This window comes from Rhincodon typus, chromosome 9, assembly GCF_021869965.1.
Source record: "Rhincodon typus isolate 14 chromosome 9, sRhiTyp1.1, whole genome shotgun sequence".
NCBI lineage: Eukaryota > Metazoa > Chordata > Chondrichthyes > Orectolobiformes > Rhincodontidae > Rhincodon > Rhincodon typus.
The window spans coordinates 80,818,510-80,841,009 of NC_063340.1; the positions used below are offsets into that span (position 1 = coordinate 80,818,510).

General features: G+C 43.9%; 1 protein-coding gene across 1 annotated transcript in view; it reads left to right on the forward strand.

Moving 5' to 3' along the window:
• smyd3 (SET and MYND domain containing 3) overlaps positions 1 to 22,500 on the forward strand; it is a 674,587-nt gene that overhangs the window by 603,597 nt on the left and 48,490 nt on the right. The window contains exons 9-10 of the mRNA XM_048601439.1: positions 19,621 to 19,708; positions 20,555 to 20,729. Of these exons, the coding sequence (XP_048457396.1) occupies positions 19,621 to 19,708; positions 20,555 to 20,729 (263 nt within the window). The remainder of the gene's footprint in view (positions 1 to 19,620; positions 19,709 to 20,554; positions 20,730 to 22,500) is intronic.

A 22,500-nucleotide genomic window follows, 5' to 3' on the forward strand; every position in this document is an offset into this window, starting at 1 on the left:
GAGACTGTGTGTGTGTATGTGAGTGTGTGTGAGACTCTATGTGTGTGTGTGTGTGTGTGTGTATGTGAGTGTTTGTGAGACTGTGTGTGTGTGTATGTGAGTGTGTGTGAGACTGTGTGTGTGTGTGTGTGTCTGTATGTATGTGAGTGTGTGTGAGACTGTGTGTGTGTATGTGAGAATGTGTATGTGAGTGTGTGTGAGACTCTGTGTGTGTGTGTGTGTGTGTATGTGAGTGTGTGTGAGACTGTGTGTTTGTGTATGTGAGTGTGTGTGTGTTTGTGTATGTGAGTGTGTGTGTTTGTGTATGTGAGTGTGAGACTGTGTGTATGAGTGTGTGTGAGACTGTGTGTGTGTGTGAGACTGTGTGTGTGTGTGTGTGTATGTGAGTGTGTGTGAGACTGTGTGTGAGTGCGTGTGTGTGTGTGAGTGTGTGTGTGTGTGTATTTGGAGGGAGACAGTGAGGAATGAGTATTGCATTGCAATGTACAGACAAAAAGTATGAAGGGTCTAGACCTGAAACGTCAGCCTTCCTGCTCCTCTGATGCTGCTTGGCCTGCTGTGTTCATCCAGCTCTAACCTTGTTGTCTCTTATCTCTTATGAAAAAAAGTAAAAGACCACTTTAATGTCCCATTCAGTGCATCCATGATAGTGGCTTTTGCAGAAAGACTATATGTATCCCACTCCCACCTTCACTCTGCACCCACCACACAGTCTATTCTGTCACAAGGGCTTAATCCTTCAGGAATTTGCATGTTCCTTGGGAAATGGTTAAAGTAAACACAAAGTGTGATCATGAGCTGTCAGTGGCAGAACCTTTGTTTACCTTTCGACAGAGGCATGGGTGGTATGGGGGTTGCTGAGGGAGGAGGGGGTGATGTAATGTGACCGAGGAGCTGTGAATGACACGCTGACCCTGGTACCTCAGCAGAAGGAGTCGCTGATGTGTACATTCTGACACCACTTCTAACATTGCACTTGCAAACAGTACCAACAGGCACAATATGTCAATGCTTGGCATTGCTAGGTCAACAGAGAGGGTCAAGAACATGAGGGAGAACAGTTCATGGTGCATTTGCTGTCTGAAATACAAATACGAACTGGAAGAAAACCTGCTGCCTGTTGACACCTTTGTTCCCAATCTGTTAACCTCACATTGTTTTGAGCAGAAAAGCCCTGCTTAGGGGAGTCGTTCAATCTGTGGCAGTTCAAGCTCTCGCACAATGCCATTAGTGATGCTGACCTGAAGTTTAGAAAGAGGCATCACAGAGCTTAATCAGAAAATAATCGACAGAATCACATTAGGATATATGAAATCAACTGGAGAGAAAGCTTAAGAACAGAAGAAGTAGGAGCAGGAGTGAATCAGGCCAACTCCACCATTCAATACTGTGATGGCTGCTCTGCCATAACACCACTCTCCTGGCCATTCCTCAGATCTGCTGGCCCCAACTCCTCCCCTGCTAGTAGCAGCAAAGATTCCAGGTCACCTCTTTTTCTAAGCTTTTGATATCTCCTTATGTGACTAAATTTTAAGCGCTAACTGTCCTGTGAAGTGTCTTGAGAGATTGTACTACATCAGGGGCACTATGGAAATGCAGTTTGTTGCTGGACCTGACATTTGTCTTTTTTAGATGCTGCTACCTCTCTCACACACTAGTCGCTGCTGTTGTGAAGGGAGGAAATGGGACATTGTTTATCTACTGGAACATGCATTCTGGTGGCAGATGCACGGTTTTATAGGGCTGTTCATCTCTCACCATTTCTGGATTTACAAGGTTTGTGGCAGCAAGGATTTATACTGTGGCCTACAGAAGCAGAAGACCATAATTGAACACAGCAGTTCCCTCTTTCTAAATTCCAAGAAATGCTCAGTATTTGCAATGGTATTATATCAATTCTGCAACCCGGGGCAAGCTGAAGGCTGAATTAAACTAACAGTTTGCAGTACGAGTGATGCTTGGAAGTGGACACAAGGTGCAAGATGAAAGAATTCCACCTTCCCCACCACAGTTATAACTAAACTGCTCCACACATGGAAGTCCAACTTATATCCAATCTCCAGATCGTCAGATATCATAGATCATAGAATCCCTACAGTGTGGAAACAGGCCCTTCAGCCCAACAAGTCCACACTGACCCTTGGAGCATCCCACCCAGACCCATCCCCCCATAACCCCATAATCTACACATCCCTGAACACTATGACCAATTTAGCATGGCCAATCCACCTAACCTGCACATCTTGGGACTGTGGGAGGAAACCAGAGCACCTAGAGGAAACCCACGCAGACAGTCGCCCAAGGCTGGAATTGAACCCGGGTCCCTGGCGCTGTGGGGCAGCAGTGCTAACCACCATGCCACCCTGATGGGACATGGCTTGGAAGGTGTGTGAAAGAACCTTGACACATGGGAATTTCATGGGAAGTTTAAACTTCTGATGGACTGGATTCCACTGCCATAGCCTTATGTGAAAGTCCCTGATGCTGGGCTGAGAGTGGAGGCTAGGGCCACATACGTGTATGATGTGCAAAGCTTTTTTTTGTGGAACTCAGGGTCATCAATAGATTTAAGTCAGATCTCTTTAACTCACAAGATGGTGCCTCTCCTAAGGATGACAATGGCACTTGTCAACATTGGGGAAAACCATTTCCAATAGCTCCTGGTAGTTTTGTGGTCTGCCCTGCCCAGGAAACAATCCAGATCCATGTTGAAGGCTGCATACTGTCAACATCCACTGATCTGGCCTGCCACACATTCCAGAGGCTCTCTATTCTTTAGGAAGAGCATAACTGGAGGCCATCAACAGAAAATAATCAACACAAAACCGGTTAATGGGCATGGAACAGTTGGGCTGAATGGCCTGTTTATGAGCAGCCACTCCTGTGTAACACTTCAGTAAAATTTAATGAACTGCTTTTGAGGAGATTAATTTTTTGTTGGGGGTTATTGTATCAATTATTTGGAACTCAAATGTTCTGCTTTCCATTCATCACACACAGGCAAGTAGTTGCATATTTAGTGATTCAGGCTTTCCTGGTGCTAACGGTTGTCATGGTGATCGCAATGTATAATGATTGTGTTGTCGGTTTAACTGTTTTCTTCAATATTTTATTGTGCCTGGCCCCCACAATACAACTACAGTATGAAGGAACTTCCTTTTTTGAATGGCTGCTGTTTTATTTGTGTTTTGCACAGGCAGAATAATTTTAATCCTAATTTTAATCATAAATCACGTACTCTATTCCCGTTGGCAGGAACAGATGCAGATGTTGGAAGCAAAGGTGGGTGTCAACTGGAAAACAAAGTAGGAACAGGGACAACTGAGCACGATAAGCTAAAGTTTACTCAAACTCTGCTCCATCCCTTCCCTCTATAGAATCCTCATGCCTATCCCTGAGAAAGGGAGAGCTGGTGTGTCTTCAGGTCTAATGAGGGTTGCTAATGGCCCGGATTGTCTAGGAGCCTGCAGGAAATGACAAACAGTCTCCCGGTCACCATGGTGACTGATCCCCTGAAGAGAACTACAAGGGGCATGAAACAACATCATGGGCTTTTTTTCTTCATTTACTTTGAAAACACTCATTTATTAATTACACGCAATTGGAAACCGAGTAAAAGGACTGACCAATGGTCAATGTTAGTCCGATTGGATAACAAAGGCCCTGTTTCTTTTCCAATTGGTATCAAAGTTTGTCGGCCTGGAGGATTGTCCAATGGTGACTACATCATCAGAGGTGAGAGGTCATTTGATGAAGGCTCCAGTGATACATCCCTACTCCCTATTGGATTTCTTGATGACTGTCTTCTCTCGATGGCTTTTCCCCGAAAGTGTGAGTATTCTCTCTGTGTCCACACAGTACACCTTCAGGATTTTGAAGACTCCATTAAGGCACCCATCTGCTTCTTTCAAGCAAAGAGAGGCCCAGCCTTCGTGGATGCTTTCCTGAGACATGTATTTTCCTTTTAATTCACTGGATGAGGGCGTTGGTGGCTAGGCCAGAATTTATGGCCCATCCTAATTGTCCAGAGGACAGTTAAGAGTCAACCACGTTGCTGTGGGTCTGGAGTCACATGTAGGCCAGACCAGGTAAGAACAGCAGTCTCCTTCCCTAAAGGACATTAGTGAACTGATGGGTTTCTGACTATCGACAACAGTTTCATGGTCATCATTAGATTCCTAATTCCAGATTTGCTACTGAATTCAACTCCTACCATCTGCCGAAGCGGAGGTCTCGAGAACATTACCTGAGTCTCTGGATTAACAGTTTGGCTGTAATACCACTAGGCCATCGCCTTCCCATTGATGCATCTGTGTGTCCATGCATTCCTGCTATTTCTGATGCTGAGCCATGCCCATTGATCACAGTTCAGACCCTGGTAAAAGATCATTACTCTTCAGTGCACAGGTTATCAACTGCCTGGTCTGCAAACCGTTCAAAACTGACAGGCAGGGGAGAGACTAGCTGGTGCCTCACACCTGCCCTGCATAGCGAAGTGTAAACATTCCCCTTCCTCAGCCTCTCAGGCCCTGCCCACTCCATCTCCACCTCCACCATCCCCCACCAAGCTCACAATCCCTGTAGCCATTGAACCTGTGGAGAAGAGAGAAGATGCAGTCCCGGAACAGCGCTCCCTGCCGGGACCTCATTTTGGCAAAAACAAAAACCGCACCACGTCACAGATTTCTGATCGGCCTCGCAGCTGGTCCCAGGTCTTGTCAACTCGGATTCTCCACTCCATGGCCACCATTGCTGCCACTGAGCTCACGATTCCAATTTCTCATCTGCCGGAGGTTGGTTGAATATTCTTAATGACCCACCTTCAGCAGCCGTCTGTGGGAGAGAATTCCACAGATTCACTCCCCTCGGAGAGAAGAAATTCCTCCTCATCTGTCTTATTTATTCTGAGATGATACCCTTTGGCCCTAGACTGTCCCACAAGGGGAAGCAACCTCTCCTCATCTACCCTGTCAAGTCCTCTAAGAATCATGTACCTTTCAGTAGGAGATTCCCAGCATCCGCAATACTTTGCTTTAATCAGAAAGTTCCTGCTGACTTCCTCAGACCATTGAAAGCGACATTATTTCCAGCCTCGAACTGCAAAATCTGGGTGAAGGTCAGTCTGAGGTCACTGTGGCAGAGAACAGCTCAGGTTTGAGAAGGCAGCTCACCACCACCTTCTCAAGGGCACCTAGGGATGGGCAATAAATGTTGGCAGGTCAGCGATGCCCGCTAATGAATAAAGAGAAACAATATTAGGAGTAAAGGAGTTGCCAGAGACAAAGAAAAGACTGATCGATCTGGTACATCTTCTGCCATCATGATAGTCACGTGATACACCAACAATAAAATTATTGATTCATCATAACTTCAGCCTTTTATCAATTAGCCAACAACAGCATCCAGAAAGCATCCACTTTTTTTTTATACTTCACACATTCAGCTTGTAAAGTCAGATGAATTTAGTGCAGGGCGCCTCACCCTGGGGTGATTTGGCACTCGATGAAGGTGCAGACACCTGCTCAGCTCTGGATACAGTCCAGAGAGACGGAGGTTGGTAGCGGTGGGTGGAGAGAGAGGGAGGTCCTTCTGACTTCACAGCCCAGATATTGGGGTGGGAGAGTGGGCAACGTTGCGTGATTTCCCCAGACAGCTGCAGCCTACCCCTCCTCCCTCAGTCCGCTTTCTTTCTAGCACAGTGAGCGACAGGAGGGGTACACGTGTGTGCCTCGCCAGGGGCAAGGCAGGCAATTCTCCCTCAAGTGTTGCAGTCACCCCTCCCACTTCGCTGGACGCGCCCAGAATCTATCAGCTGAGGGGAAAGACTAGCTCCTTGTTCAGTCGCTGCTGGTTGCAGCATTTCACTCCAGGTTATAATTATTTACAGAGGGAAAGAAGCATCAGGAATCTTAGCAGAAACCACAAGACATGAGTCAGGCTCTGCTGTGAAGAGCTGATATGTTTGATTCTGGGTTAAATTACAGCATTGTATACAGCACTTGCTCTGTCTACTCTGTGGTATATTCACCTTTTATCTGATTACAGTTTCTGTTTTTTTACTGTTGGTAAAGTTTTGTTTGTTTTGGTTTTTTTTAAATTACATAACCCTTCCAGCTGGCTTCGGAAAGCAGCCTTCTGCCTCCTTACACCTCTTCCGTTCAAATGTTAAATTCTTCAAAGAGGGAATTGGGAAGGCTTTCTGCTTTATGTAGCGCTGAGGTCAGCATTGAATGCACCGTGTTTGCTTTTTGGGGATAGATGTCCTTGCATTTATGTAGCATCTTTAAAGGTAAAGTCGCCATACTCCTAGCAGTCGGTAGGGTTCTCTCTCATTCGACAGAGGGAGAGAGAAAAACGACTGGTGGTGGTTTAACTGCGGGTCACCATGCCTCAGGAGAGGGGTGAGGTTGAGAAGGACAGCTCTTCATGTTTATCTCAGCTGGTGCAGGAATTGAACCCACAATGTTGGAATTACCCTGCATTGTAAGCCAGCTATCCAGCCAACTGAGCCTTTCACCAAGGCTAGGAATCCAAAACATTTTGTAGCCAGTTGCAAACGTGTTTGAAATTCCACTGGAACATCAGACATTTGCATTCAATTTGTGTGCAGCAAGCTCCGACAGAGACAATGGGTTAATGCCAAGCAAATCGTTTTTGCTTTAATTAATTTTTATAAAGTTTTCTTCTTTCTTGGCATGTAGTCTTCACTGGTCAGGCCGGCATTTGTTGCCCTCCCTAATTGAGTGGCTTTCTGATTAAGTGTCAGCCACTATCACTGTCGGTCTGGAGTCACGTGTAGGCCAGGCAGGTAAGTACAGTGAATTTCCTTCCTCAAAGTGTAGGAGTTAACCAGCTGGGTTTTTAACAGCAATTGGTGATAGTTTCGTGGTCACCATTCTTGCAAAATAGCCATCAATTCCTGATTTTTATTGCCTCAATTTAGGTTCAACCAGATGCCTGGGATTTGAACCCATATCCCCAACGTACCAGCGCATCACTACTGCAGTGACATTACCACCATGCCATCCAGATTCTCAGTTGAGGAATTAATATTGACGCCCAGAGCTCTAAAGCCAACACTTTAAGACATCAAATGAAAGTTTCCTCCTGTGATTTGTCAGCTCCAACTGCACCATTAAGGTGAATCCATTTGTTACAATGGCCAACCTGGTGTAAGTTTCCTGTCAGAGGTAAATTGTCAGCTCCTGAGGGACTTGGCCTCTTGTGAACTGAATGGAAGCTGAGAGGGGAATCTCACTGGTGCTGATGGGAGAGTCGGGTGCAGTTTTAATGCCATTAGCCTGACTAAGTGACACTGTGGATCACAGCAATGGATGAAGACAAAACTGACAAGCAGGTGGCACAGAGCGCAAACAAAAATGGTTATGATCATTACGTTCAGCAACTGGCACATTGATGTCACCTTCCATGTGTCGTGTAGAAACAGAAGGCAATACATTTTGCAAGCAATATCACGTGAAGGAAGTACACAATTAATGGTAAATGCATGTAATAAGATACAAAGTTGATAGATAGGAGTGCGGAACACAAATGTAATGAGGTAGTGTTATATCTGTAAAAGACAAATCGTTAATTAGGTTCTGGTTAGAATGTTGTGGCCAAAGTTGGAAGCCCTGCTTTTGAATGTTAAATAGATCGAGGAAAAAATTGCAAAGGAACTTCATGAAGATGACAATAGCCAGTCAGATATAGACAGGCAGGCAGTTTATTGAGGTAGGTGTCAAATTGTAATGATGCAAATAAAACAAATCATCGCAATTCATATATTGTGGACAATCATTTAAATTAAAATAAGGTGTAAAGTACCAGCAGGATTACAATTATGAGTGTTTCAGCATATAAGTAGTTAACTATGTATAGAGCAAAATTCAGGCCTCCATAATCTGCAGAATAAAAATGGAAGGTGCACAGCAATTTGTATTTTGTATTAAAGTCTGGGGATGAGATATGGACGGACATAGAAACCTCTTCCCGAAAGCAGGGAGATTTCGTTGAGGCAATGGAAATTGTGAGGGATCTTGACCGGTACCCGATTCTGTACAAGTATAAGTTAAAATATCAAAAGGAGGGGAGCTTTTAGAACATAAACTGTCATACAGTAAACAGGGGCGAGGACAGAATCTGTGTTTGCTCAGAAAATGAATATTCAGTTGAGGAAGAAAATGTTTGAAATCAAATGGGGAAACGTTAGAAAATGAGACGATGCAAATTGCTCTTCAAAGAAACATACAGACACAATGGGCTAAATGGTTTTTCTTCTATTTCATTAAAGTTATATGTTCTACCATCTCAGAGATAGGAAGAACTGCAGATGCTGGAGAATCTGAGATAACACAGTGTAGAGCTGGATGAACACAGCAGGCCAGGCAGCATCAGAGGAGCAGAAAAGCTGATGTTTTGGGTCTGGACCCTTCTTCAGAAAAAGTACCAACAGATGTTCTACCATCTGCTGTTCATTTCTTGGGTGTGTATTTGTGTGAACGTTAGGTGAGGACAGAGTTAGGTTTGGAAGGAGCTTCCGGGGAATTAATCGTCCTTTGGTGTTATTGTCCCAGGCTGGTTTATGAAAGCTAGCCATTTGGTGAGATATCAGGCATAAACCTCCAGGAAAGGCTGAAATCGGTGGACAAGGAGCAATGGAGGAGTGTAATGGAGAAAAAGATAGAAACTACATCCCTTTGATCCAGGAAAATTGGATGACAACAGTAACTGCCTGGTCCGGCAGCACAGCCAGGGATTCCTGATTGCAGTAGGCCCAGAGTGGGCACTCCTGGCATTGGCAAAGTGGTGGCAGTGTAGTATGCCTGGAGCCAGGACTCCTGGTACCATCAAGATGGCAGCAGAGCAGCTGGGGACGCCGGGTTGTGGGGTGAGTGTGGGTTCAGCACGGGACCCAGCATCAGCGGCAGCGAGGTGCGCCCAGCAGCAAAGAGATAGCGCCTACAGAATGGCAACTCATATGTTGGTGGGTCTGGTGCAGGTGGCAGCAAGGCAGTGGAGGAGAGGTGGTGGCACAGATGTTGTAGGTGCGTTGGCTCAGGGCTCAGGATTCTCTTTCAGTTATATCTTTTATCCTTTTTATTCTTAAAGTATTCAAAATGGCACAAGATTGTGGCTTTTCACTATATTATTCACTGTAAAATGCAAGTGGCAATAAATGAATAAATCATAAATCATTCATAAATACATCATTCATCATTATATTTCTGTACCACCTCTAACACAATGGAACACTCCAATGTGCTTCACAGGAACATTGGAGTTGAAGTTTGGTGCCAAACTGTGGAAGGAGACATGAGGTCAGATGAGTGTGTTACAGGGGGAAGGTGGAACTTCAAAGCTTTGGGTTTTGACGACTGAAGGCAGTACTACCAACGATGGAACAATTAAAATTGGGAATACACGTCAAGAGGCTGGACATTTTCCCAGTAAATTGGACACTGAGATAATTGGAAGACAATAATTTTCAGAGATAACTTCATTAGCTTGAGAACACTTCCTTGTCCTGAGAGTCATTTCAAAATCTTTGACTATGATCGTCACCCCACCCAACGTGGCTTTCACCTCAACCTCTGATTTTACCCCTTTCTGCCCACCACCCCCCTCCCCCCCCCCCAACCAACTCTCATCTCCTGCTGGATTCACACCTTTTGTGTAAAGTGAGCTGTGAGCTAATCCTCACACGGTCTGTTATCGATATTGATGCTGTTCTTGTACGTGAACAGTGATGAAGTGTTCACTGCAATGCGTTAATTTGGCCTCATTTCATAACTGACAGCTTATTTACAAGTCCATGACCCATTTGTGACATTTTTAATCTGCGTCCATGTTCATTTTTTTTCCACACATATACACACAGCCTTTTGGGGATTGAAGGATCACAGTCCACAGGCACGATACACCACCTTCCCTTCCTTCACCCCCTTGCCCTCCCCTCCCTCCACAGCGCTTGTTATGTTTCTGCACAATGTCACTTTGAGAGGGGAGGAAGGAAGGACACAGGCAGCTGTTGTGTATGGCACTGCCTTACTGTCTTTAGAAACCTTCGGGCATTTTGTGCACCAGGGAACAATTTGAAGTACATACACTGAAAATATTTCATTTCTCATTATGGCATGGAAATGAGATGTACTGTATGGATTTTTGCAATAAACAGTCATGAGTCACTCTGTTGACTGATTTGTGCCCTGCTGTCAGATGCACCCTCTCTCTCTCACTCTGTTCTTTATCTCTTTTTCCTTTTACTCAAGGACTTCTTTCATTCTTGCTCTCTCGCACCATTTTTCTCTCTTTCTTTCTCCCTCTCACCTTCTGTAACATTTACTACTTCTATAGTTTGAACATTTTGTTCTTGTAGGAATGTTCCATCAGGCAGAAAGAGCTGACTCCATCTAAGAAAACACAAGGAGCCAGTGCACATCATTCTATGATTTGATCAATAGAAGGTCTGTCTATAAATGTCTTCTTTATTTCCCTTTGTCTTCCCCCCTTGTTTTCTCATTCACTTTGTATATGGTTCGCTCAGATGTTTTCGTCCTGTTTGTCTTGTGAACATTAAACATCTCACTATAAATGTGTGTCACCTTGTTTCCTTGGTTTACATGTAATGTTCTCTACTTAGTCCTTGTTTAAAGTGCTTGTGTTTAATAGCTGTTATAGAGGTATTTACAGAGGTCACATGATTACAGTAAGCCACCTTGCATACTAAATATTAATGCTTTTATCAAACAACCCTCTTTGAAAAAAAAATTGCATGCATTATCACTTGTAGTTACAAGTTATTGCAGATTACCCAATATATTTTTCTATTCATTTTTGTGGGACGTGGGAGTTGCTGACTGGCCAGCATTTCTTGCCCATCCCTAGTTGCCCTTGAGAAGGTGGTGGTGAGCTGCCTTCTTGAACCGCTACAGTCCACCTGCTGTGGGTTGATCCACAATGCCATTAGGGAGAGAATTCCAGGATTTTGACCCAGCAACGATGAAGGAACGGCGATATATTTCCAAGTCAGGATAGTGAGTGACTTGGAGGAGAACTTGGAGGTGATGGTGTTCCCATATATCTGCTGCCTTGTCCTTCTAGATGGAAGTTGTTGTGGGTTTGGAAGATGCTGTCTGGTGAATTTCTGCAGTGCATCTTGTAGATAGTACACACTGCTGCTACTGAGCGTCGGTGATGGAGGGAGTGGATGCTTGTGGATGTGGTGCCAATCAAGCAGGCTGCTTTGTCCTGGATGGTGTCAAGCTTCTTGAGTGTTGTTGGGGCTGCACCCATCCAGGCAAGTGGGGAAAATTCTATCACACTCCTGACTTGTGCCTTGTAGGTGGTGGACAGGCTTTGAGGGGTCAGGAGGTGAGTTACTTGCTGCAGTATTCCTAGCTTCTGGCCTGCTCTTGTAGCCACTGTGTTTATTTGGTGAGTCCAGTAGAGTTTCTGATCAATGGTTTACCCCCAGGATGTTGATAGTGGGGGATTCAGTGATGGTAACACCATTGAATGTCAAGAGTACATGGTCACAAAGAAAATTAGTGTTAAGTAACAAAAGAGTATGGTAAATCTAATCAGTTCCATTTTCATCAACCTTGCATACATAGCCTTTAAATGGTGCCAGGACTCCTAATGGTACAAGTGCATATTGTCATTGGCTGCTCATTCCGAGGGTGATGAACTTTGAGGAATGTTGTTCCTGCGGCAATGTTAATGCCATGCTTACTGTTGTTGCTGATCCATTTCTGATGTTAGGGAATGGTGGACCTTTGGGACTGATGCTGGTTCTGTGCTGGTGATATATTTGTATCTTCCCGAGCAACCATCTGTGGTGAAAGCACAGACTCTCTGGTTGAACGTAGATGACTGCAGTTGTGTTGATGTAGCTGGTTGTTCATGGTTATCACGTACAGTTGAGGCTACAACTGCTCTAGGCCCAAAACGTCAGCCTTCCTGCTCCTATGATGCTGCTTGGCCTGCTGTGTTCATCCAGCTCTACACCTTGTTATCACAAAATAAAATCATGGGTGGCATGATGGCTCAGTGGTTAGCATTGCTGCCTCACAGCGCCATGGACCTGGGTTCAATTCCACCCGCAGGCAATTGGCTGTGTGGAGTTTTCACATTCTCCCTGTGTCTGCGTGGGTTTGCTCCGGTTTCCTCCCACAGTCCAAAGATGTGCAGGCTAGGTGAATTGGCCATGTTAAATTGCCTGTAGTGTTGAGGGGTGTGTAGATTAGGGGGTTGAGTCTTGGTGGGATGCTCTGAGGGTTAGTGTGGACTTGTTGGGCCAAAGGTCCTGTTTCCACACTGTAGGGATTCTACAAAAAAAATTAATTATATGGTTCTTATAGCAAGCACAACAATCAGCATCTCCCAAAAGGCATCCAGAGTGTAGTTAAAAAAAAACAACTGCTGCTTTACTTGCTTGTAGCCTTTACATCGAGGGTGGTAAATATCTTTTGCCTGGAAAGTTGTGGCAAACTTTCTTCAGTAGTTGCCACGGGGTAGTGAGATCTCATCAAGAGCTTTAGTTAGATCCTTTTAATCTATGCAGACTCTCAGTTTTCCACATGTTTTCACAGCTACTATTCAGTGATCCCTTCCTTTACACCCTTCTTTTCAAACTCTTCTATCTTAGTCTTTTAGGCTGGAATTGAGGGCAGCTTCTTGGCTGACGCTGGGGTTGTCTCACTCAAGCATCTACTCTGAGATCCTGAGATGATATTCACCAGGCAATACATCCAGGATCTCGAAGACAAATCTTTGCAATCTTTAAGGATCTGTTGGGCAGTCAGTGACCCTTGGAACATTGCAAATCTCCTCCAACACATTGAGGTTTATTTGTTCAAGCTTTAGACATGCTTCAGCTGGGATGAGAGAATTTTGCTTCACATCTGCTATTGTGAATTCCAGATCCTCATTCTTTCTACTGCATTGGGCTCTCATTTTTCCTCTTGGGATGAAGATTGTTCTGTCTTATAACCTCAATCTTACTGCGAGGGCTACATTTATGGGCCAGCATCACGAGCGACTTTGCACATATCTGCAAAGCTCATAACGCTGTGCAATCTGATACTTCATATTCGCTTCATGCTCTCTTTCTATAGTCATCATTCAATTGGTCATTAACCATTTCTCACCTTTAGACCTGATAATGCCAATCTAGTCTTGAGTGATTCATCAGACTCTTCGGCTGACATCTCTCCAGCAGCTGTTTTTGTAGGCTTGCTTTGCATCTTTCTAGCTAAACACTTCAGGGCAAAGTGATTCAGCTTCTTGCAGTTAAAACATTGTCTTCCCATGCTGGGCATCCATTCCTTTCTTATATGTGATGTTCTTCCCAATATTTACCTCCTGCACAATGCTCGGTCTTTATGCTGGCTTTTCTGCAAATACTTTTTCTTTCCAATATGTTGTTCTCGTCTAGTTTGAAATATCTATCAGCAAAGTGCAAAGCCTCTCGTTCATACCATCGAGCTATGATTGACTACCTCAGAGTCTACACATGTTGATAGCTTTCTTGAGATTCGCTTTCTCCTCTCTCAGCAGATGCGTTCTCATGGCACAATCCCTTACGCCTAACACATTTCTATCTCTGCTGAGATCATCTTTCACTTGTCCAAAGCTCTCAGGATTTAACAGATATATCGGTGTGGCCACGTACAAATTAAAAGTCTTTCTTTCCCCCCGAACTCTGATGTAGAACACATGCAATTCATTAGTAACAATGTTGGGTTCAAAGTGAGTCCTCAAAGTTCCTGTAATCAAACGTTGCTGCTCTTGGACTGCAATATACCTTGTAACATTCTTTCCCCAGCACTGAAAGCAGGATTGCAACTCTCGTTTGCTGAGATTTTCTCAAATTAATCTGTAACTATTCATTGCTTTGCCAGTATGAGTGGAAAAAAAAAACTCCAATTCTGTCTTGCATCTCCTTTACTTTCCACAACAGCAGGCAATGGAAATTACACAGCCATTTTGACTCACCCGGTAATTCCCAGTTGCAGTTTTTTGTTTTGCATCTTCCCTTCCCATTTCTTTCAGCAGTTGGCTCTCTTTGAGCCCTGAAACTCCACACCATTTGAGCTGCACCATTCCTGACACCATGCTGTAAGTGATATGAGTGTAATGGTTATGGATGACTACCAGAAAGGTGCTTACAACACTGTCATGACAATGGATCGTGATCCACATTCTTACGGTCATATTGAGCTTTAATGTTTTTGGGAGTATCCCATCTGGAATTGTAATGAAATGGGGTTGGTCATAATTGGTCTTTCCAAGTTCCCATTCTGATGATTTTTCTCTCTCTGTCTGTCTGCGTGTGTCTCTCTCTTTCCCTCTCTCTCTCTCTTCTCTCTCCCCATTCCTCCCTCCTTCTTGGTGTTAGAAATCCTTCCTATGGAGACCCCTGGGTCCTTGCGATAGGTGTGTCCAGGTTGACAGCTTTATTTTGCAAAATGCCTCCGGCCACTAATTTATGATTGAACATCCTTCCTTTAAACATCTCTTTTTTGGAAAATGGCCCGTTTCCTAAAAGCTGATGGCTGCCATGTGATTCTGGCCAAAACCAGCTGAGTTTGCAGCTGGATTTGACTTTATATCCTCCCCCCTAAAAAAAAGCTGAGGGACAAAATTACCCCTGGGTCCCATGAATCCTTGTGTAGAGGTAATCTTGCCAGAAGTAAGTATCTAAGATGACTTGCTGACTGGATTCTAATCAGAACCATCTGCAGGCAGTAGCTCAGAGGGGAGGCTACAGAACCACATCAAACACAGGCCAGAAAAGTGGCTGCATGTCTGGGAGGATTCAGTGAGAGTGCAGCGTGCTAAACACATCGAGGACTTCCGAGCCTCATGGAACACCCACCATTTATGAGGGTACAAACAGAGACTACTTCAGTCAGTCTTTGTCTTTGTCTAGCATTGGTGTAGTGCCAGACATTACTTCCTGAAGGTTTCTCTCTCTGTTTCTCTCTGATGCACAGTGGAGTGTTTCGACAATAGGGAAAAGAAACTGTGCTGATCTACTGATGTTTTGTAGTGAACTTATAACTGTAAAAATGCAGCATGCACATATAGTATGATGATATAACAATGGAACTTAGAAGTGACTTTGAGTGTGTGTTTGTGTGTATGTGTGTGTGTGTGTGTGAGAGTGTTTGTGTGTGTTCATGTGTATGTGAGAGTGTGCTGTGTGAGAGAGCATATGTTTGTGTGTGTGTGTGTGAATCTGGGTGTGAGACAGCATGTGTTTGTGTGTGTGAGAGAGAGTGTGTGTGTGTGTGTATGTCTATGTGTGTGCGTGTGTGTGTGTGAGATTGTGTGTGTATTTGTGTGTGTGACTGTGTTAGAGTGCATGTGTGCATGTGGAGAGTGTGTGTGAGAGAGAGAGAGTGTGTGTGTGTGTGTGTGTGTGTGTGTGTGTGTGTGTGTGTGTGAGAGAGAGAGAGAGATAGAGAGAGAATGTGTATCTTTCTCTCTTCCTTCTCGCTTGCCATCTGGTAGCAGAAAGCAGCAGCATAACTGGACAGTGTGAATGGTGACCATGGTAGGGAGAAGGCTATGTGATTTTATTAGCCCAAGTTTGAATATTGCCCAGGGCTCAGTGTTTGTAAGCATGGACTGTTTCATTATTTGAGCTGCAGATAAAACTGAACACTGCAGTCAGAGGCCCGCAGTAGGAAAGGTACTGCACTCAGATTTCTTTTGCACCAGAGATGCCTTCTCAGCTGTGGTTTGGTGAATAACATCCTGGTCTCTGAGTCAAACGTTCAAATCCTGCTCCAGAGACTTGAGTAGGTCCTGACTGACTCTCTGGTACAGCACTGAAGGAATGCTGCATTGTTGAAGGTGATATTTTTCAGACAAAAGATGAAACCAAATCCTACCAGTTAGATGTTGTAATGACAACGGGATAGCCTGTCAAATCAAATCAGCCTCCCTATCCCTGTATTCACAACATAGTAAAATTACAATTCTCATTAACCCTCAAAGTAGTCCCCATGGTTCCTAACCAGATTTTGTGAATAACTGATACCAGACACGGAGTTTATAGTTTAAACAGAAGGTTTAACAATTTATTAATAGTACAGTACTTTTAGCACAGAAAAGTGAAGCAACAAGATAATCTAATTCATGTATGATTTAAACCCAACCTTCTTTGAGTCCAGCCTCCACAAGTACAGACAAACAAACAGATACATCAAAAAAGAGAAATAAATGAGATGTAACTGGCCAGTTCACTTAAGCAGACTCCATGATCTGTAACATCACAGGCACTTGGGATTGTATTCTGCTTGGTTTCTGAAGACACTGATGCAAGTAATTTTCAGTAGACTCCAAGGAATATTTACTTAATACTTCTAACTGGTTTGGTTTGATTTGATTTATTATTGTCGCATGTACCAAGATACGGTGAAAATTGTTGTATTGTGTGAAAACCAGACAAATTACATAAGTACATCAGGGTAAATAATAGAACAGAATGCAGAATAACGTGTTACAGCTACAGAGAACGCACAGAGAAAGATCAACTCTAAAATATAAGGGGTCTGTTCATATGTCTGGTAACAGCGGGGAAGAAGCTGTTCTTAAATCTGTTGGGAGGATAGTAGGAACTGCAGATGCTGGAGGATCTGAGATAACAAGGTGTAGAGCTGGATGAACACAGCAGGCCAAGCAACATCATAGGAGCAGGAAGGCTGACGTTTCGGGCCTAGACCCTTTTCTGAAGAAAAGATACACCTTGTTATCTTAAATCTGTTGGTATGTGTTTTCAAACAGATGGAAAAGGAGATTCTATTAAATGAAATGTCATTAAATTGATAATGGGAAGTTAAACAAGGAGCAATCAAGCCTTCATTCTGTAGCTTTTACAGCCACAGTACCTCTGACCCAAACTTGGTTCAGAAACCAGTTCAAACTTTGCTTTCTCTTTGTTAGACTGGTTGCCTCCCAGTGAGACCTCTTGTTAACTTTCAAACATCTGTGATCTGTTTGAGCATAATACATCTCTGGAACTGAAATAGCCTATGACATTCTTCCAGCTAGAATCAACATCCAGGCCTGGCCCCATAAACAAGTATCAGTTTGTTCTTTTTGCTTTAGGAGCAAGCTGCTGCTCGCAGTCTAAATGTCACCTTCAGCTCTCAGCTCACAGTTCACTGCTCCAAGCCAAAAATAATAAAAAATAAAAACAAAATAAAGAAGGTGTCAACAACATAAAAGACAGTGCTGATCTATTAAACTAATCCTCAACTGATAGATTGTTTGAGGTAATCATGGATAGAGTCCAGATCAGAATGGTAATATTACTGAATTGTAATCCAGAGACCTCAACCACTGATCCACAAATGTCAGTTCAAATTCTGCCATGATGCTTGATCAAATTATATCCAATTAATTAAATAAAAATCTGTAATAAAATGCCAGTGCCGCAATAGAACTGCCAGAATGTCTGCAAATCATCTGATTTAATGAAGTTCTTTAGAGAAGGAAATCAGCTGCCTTTTACCTGATTGCATGTGACTCCAGGCTCTTGACTGCCCCTGAGAAATGGCTACTCAATTGTATGTAAACTTGCCCCTGGCATCAGTGTGCCAAGGTGAAAGGCTGCCCAGTTGCAAAAAGCAGGAAAAACCCAAACTGGCCAACTCCCCATTTTTCAATCACCGGCAAAGGGATGGTAAGTATCATTGACAATGCTGTCAAACGACATTTACTTATTAATAACCAGCTCACTGATGCTCAGTTTGCTTTCTGACAGAGCCTTTTGACTCCAGACCTCATTATAGTCATACTGCAAACACAGGTACCAGAGCTGAACAGCGAGTGAATGTCTTTACCAAGACAATTTCCCCGGGAATGAGGGAGAGAATTCTCCGCTGGTTGGAATGGACCCAGCCCATAGAACATTGGTTGTGATTGTTGGAGGTCAGCCACCTCAGTCACAGGAGGTCACTGCATGAGTTTCTCAGGAAAGTGCCCTACGCCCAAACATCTTCATGTAATTCATCAATGACCTTCCCTTTATCAGATGTGGGGATGCTATTTGATGATTGCGCAATGTTCATTAGCATCTGCAAGTTCCCAAAGACTGAAGCACTTGTGATCACATGCAGAAAGACTTGGACAATATTCAGGCTTAGCCTGTTAAGTGGCAAGTATCATTTCCCATGCAGGTGCCAGGTAATAGCCATCTCCAACAAGAAAGAACCTAACCATCTTCAAAGACTTTAGCATCACAGATTCTCCCAGCATCAAAATCCTTGGATTTTCCAGTGACCAGAAACTGAACACGAATAACTTTATAAATACTGTGACCACAAGAGCAGGTCAGACTCCATGGTGAAGGCTTCACCTCCTGATTCTCCAAAGCCACTCCAATATTTACGAGGCAGAAATCAGGAGTGTAGAGGAATGACTGCAGCTCCAACAATAATCAAGAAGCTCGACACCATTCAGGATAAAGCTGCCCTCTTGATCAGCAACCTATCCACCTCCTGTAACATTTACTCCCCACATCCAAGACACACCCTGACAGTCGTGTGCACCATTAACAAGATGCACTATGGTAACTCATCCAGGTTCCTTCGACAACACCTTCCAAACCAGCAACTTGTGCCACTTGGGAGGACAAGGGTAGCTGGCACATGGAAACAACACGTTCCCCTCCAAAACTCTGTCTTGGAAATGTATCTCTGCTTCAATGTTACTGGGTAAAAATACCGGCACTCCCTCCCTAACATTAGTGTCCTCCTGTAATTCAAGAAGGCAGCTCACCACCACCTTCAGGCTAACTTGAACTGGATAATAAATGCTGATCCAGCCAGTGATGTCCAAATCCATCAATGAATAAAACAAATAGATGGATAAATTAATAATGTCTTTCTGGCTGCCCAAAAGCACCTTACAGACAGTTAAGCACTTTTTTGTATTTTAAGTATTTCTTGCAGTGTGGTCCTTAGTTTTGTCCCAGTGTTGTAGGAAGAAAATTAAGAAGGCAGCTGTAGTCAGTCGGTAGAAATTTCATCTTTCAAGAGGCTGACATGTTTAATAATCTTAGGAAAGCACTTTGTCAGCACTAACATCAGACGTAGGTGGGCTTACAGAGCAGTTTACATTCCCAACATCTGTTCGAATAACAACACTGAGGCTCCAAGATTGTCAGATGTAAACTCTTGGTGTTTCGTTGAGCAGGGAGGGATTGAAAAACTTGAGGAGCAGTTCCTAACCATTTCCTCACCATTTGCAGGTAACAGGAGTCGTGTAAAAAGAGAATGTTGGAGAAACGCAGTGTGTCTGGCAGCATGTATGGAGAAAGAAACAGAGCTAATGTTCGGAGTCCAATATGGCTGTTCTTCGGAACACATCAATAGTGTTGAACTCGAGATGTTGATTCTGTTTCTGTCTCTGCAGGCCTGTTACATTTCTCCAGCACTTCCTCTTTTGATTTCAGATTTCCAGCATCCACAGTAATTAGCTTTTTATGTCAGTCAGTCTGGGGTGTTGGGACATGGGGGTATTGGGACACGGGGTGGGGGTGCCATTTGATGGAGTTACCCTAACACGGTCAAAGCTGTGAACTTTCCTTCTCATTCTGTACAGGATTCAGACATGCTGGCGGGTGAGCAACGTGCCTGGAAGGAAATCAAAGAATCAATTCCGAAAGTGGAGGAACTACAGTCTGCAGGAAGTATCCTGATGAGGTGAAGACATCAGCCACCACTGAGACCAGTTCCAGCTGTGTAGCTGATGTGAAATACAGCTCACTCAATAACACTTCCCACATCGAGGTGCATCATGCATGAGGCTCCCCTCTTTTTCCTGGTTTGGTTTTTTTTCTGAACTCCTCCCTTTGTTCAACATCTTTCCATAATTCTAACATCCCCGGATGATCAGAGCAGAGCTCACAGCCAATAGCATGCCCAGAGGCATGGCTAACTTCAGAAGCCAGACAATCTACAGTCATGTAGGCATCCCCACACTCCCACCCAACCACTTCCCTGATCCAACCTCAACCCCTCCAACCAGCCTGATACTGCTGCTGTGTTTTTGGACTAAGTAGTGCTATAGTTTACTATTACCTTCTGCAGGATGGCAGACCAGGAAACTTGCCCTTCCTTGCTGCCTATTCTCAGGTGTATTGGAAGGGCTTACAGGCAGTCAAACTGCTTCACCATTTTATGGGTGCACCTTCTGTGGCCAACAAGCCCTGGCATGGGCTTGAACCCAGAAGTTGGCATAAAAGCTGGAACAACAATAGGGATGTGGTCACACACACAAACCTGAAGAAATCTCCACTACTCTGCTTTGAAATGTCTAGCATAGTACTCTGATATAAAAGAAAACCAATTACTTTGGAGCTTTATTATGTGTCAAATGTTTGCGTAGGAACACAGCAACCAGGAGCACAGTGCCCTCAAGAACAGAGCAAAAACCCCCCCTTATTTAGCATAAACCAGCTGCCTTTTGTAAAATAATATCTTCCGGGTTTTTGTTTCATTTTCCTGCCTGATTCCTTAACTGAAGTTAATAACAGACTGGGAAGAGGTGGTGGATGTGTGCCAGGCTTTTATCGATAAGAGTCGAGATGTTCTCCCAGACACGAACCTCTATCTGTTGAAGATGCTGGATGCTGCTACAGACAGCTGTATTCACCTTGCCCGCTGGGAGGACGCCCTGTGCTACAGCGTCAGGACCCTTCGACCCTATCAGTAAGTGGCAAAGCTCCCATTGCAGTGGGGCCATCTCTGTTTTTATGTGACTGAGATGCTGTGTAACTGAGTGTTCTTACAAGAGAGAGAACGCGAGTATGTATTTAAGATAGTGTCAATGCAGCTCTCTCTGTGTGTGTGTGTGTGTGTGTGTGTGTGTGTGTGTGTGTGTGGAGAGAGAGAATCTGCCTATTTCCAGTCTTGCTGAACGTGAAACTCTCCCATTATCATTTGAAAATGAAATCTATGTCAATTTAACTCACTCTCAATAAAAACTTGGCCCGTGTATCTTATTATCTGTATAATCTCGTTTCACTCTTTCTGATCATAAATCTGATTTAATAATTCCCTGACAGTGATAACCATCCCTTGATAGATATCTCACAGGGCTGCTGTTCTGTAGGACAATGCTGTAGGACTGCAGGAGGGTAACCAAAAGGCCATGTCAGAGAACAGCAACTTTAATTTAAACGGCACATGAAAAACCTGTGCTAAGCATTTCTCTGAAGTCGTTTAATTCAAGTTAACTCCTCCAAGGCTCTTCTGCAATACCAAATGTGACACGATATCCTCAAAAAGTTATTTAGTGTTGTACAGAATGAGGCTATTTGAATGCACTCCATCATTCTCCTAGGACAACTATGTCTTAACTTCATCTCCCTGCTTTCGTTGTGGAATCTTTTAATAACTTTGTCTAACAAATATCTATTAATCTGACTTTCCCCTCTCCCTGCCAGCCTCAACTTACTTTTGGGAGAGAGTATTTTGGTTTGCCACAATCCTACATCTGATTGACTGCCTCCGACATTTTCAGAAGATAAGATAAAGGAGCAGGAATAAACGTGTTGGCCCCCTTGAGCTTGCTGTGTAAATGGCACCTCAGACAGTGCAGCACCCCCTCAGTACTTGAGTGTCATCCAAGACTTGTATTTTGCTTGTTCTCCGATGGGATGTGGGTTTGTCTAGCAGGGTCGTCATTTGTTGTCCGACCCTAATCACCCTTGAACTAAGTGGCTTGCCTGACAATTTCATAGGACAGTTAAAGGCTAACCCCATTGCTGTGGGTCTGGAGTCACGTGTAGGCCAGACCAGGTAAAAATGGCAGATTTCCTTCCTTCCTTTAAGGACATTGATCAACTCGAAGGGTTTTTATGACCGCCAGTGCTGGTTTCATGATATCCTTCATCAAGATGAGCTTTACATTTAAGATTTATGGGTTGAATTTATATGCCCCCAGTTGCCACGGTGGGATTTGAACACATGAATGGAATTTTTACTTCCCTCACGTTCTTGTTGATCATTTGCAACATTTACCAGCGCCGTCCTGGGAGGGTTCTGGATTACTGGTTTAGTGACATTACTACCCACACCACCTTCACTGGAGTGATTTCTGCTTCAGAGGTGTGTGAGTGTGTGAGCCACCCCTGGAATAACCTGGCTCTAATGTTCACATTAATCCAGGAGATTTACATGGAAGAGGCTTTGATCAACTCTGTTCTTGACTGTGATACCTGCCCATGTAAGCAGACTGCAGGTTTATGAACAGGCCCTGCCTGGCAGTTTCTAAAATCCTGACTTTTTTTCTTTTGAAAATTCTCATTTCCCACTAACTTCCCACCGTACCAAGGCTTTCAATTAATGCCCATCACCATCGGTGAAGCAAGTTTCAGAATCTAAACCCTGGCTCTACCTCAAGCCCCTTGCACCTTATGCTAAACGGATAAAAAAAAAGTAGGAAAGATAATTTCCTTGATTGTAGATTTATTCACAG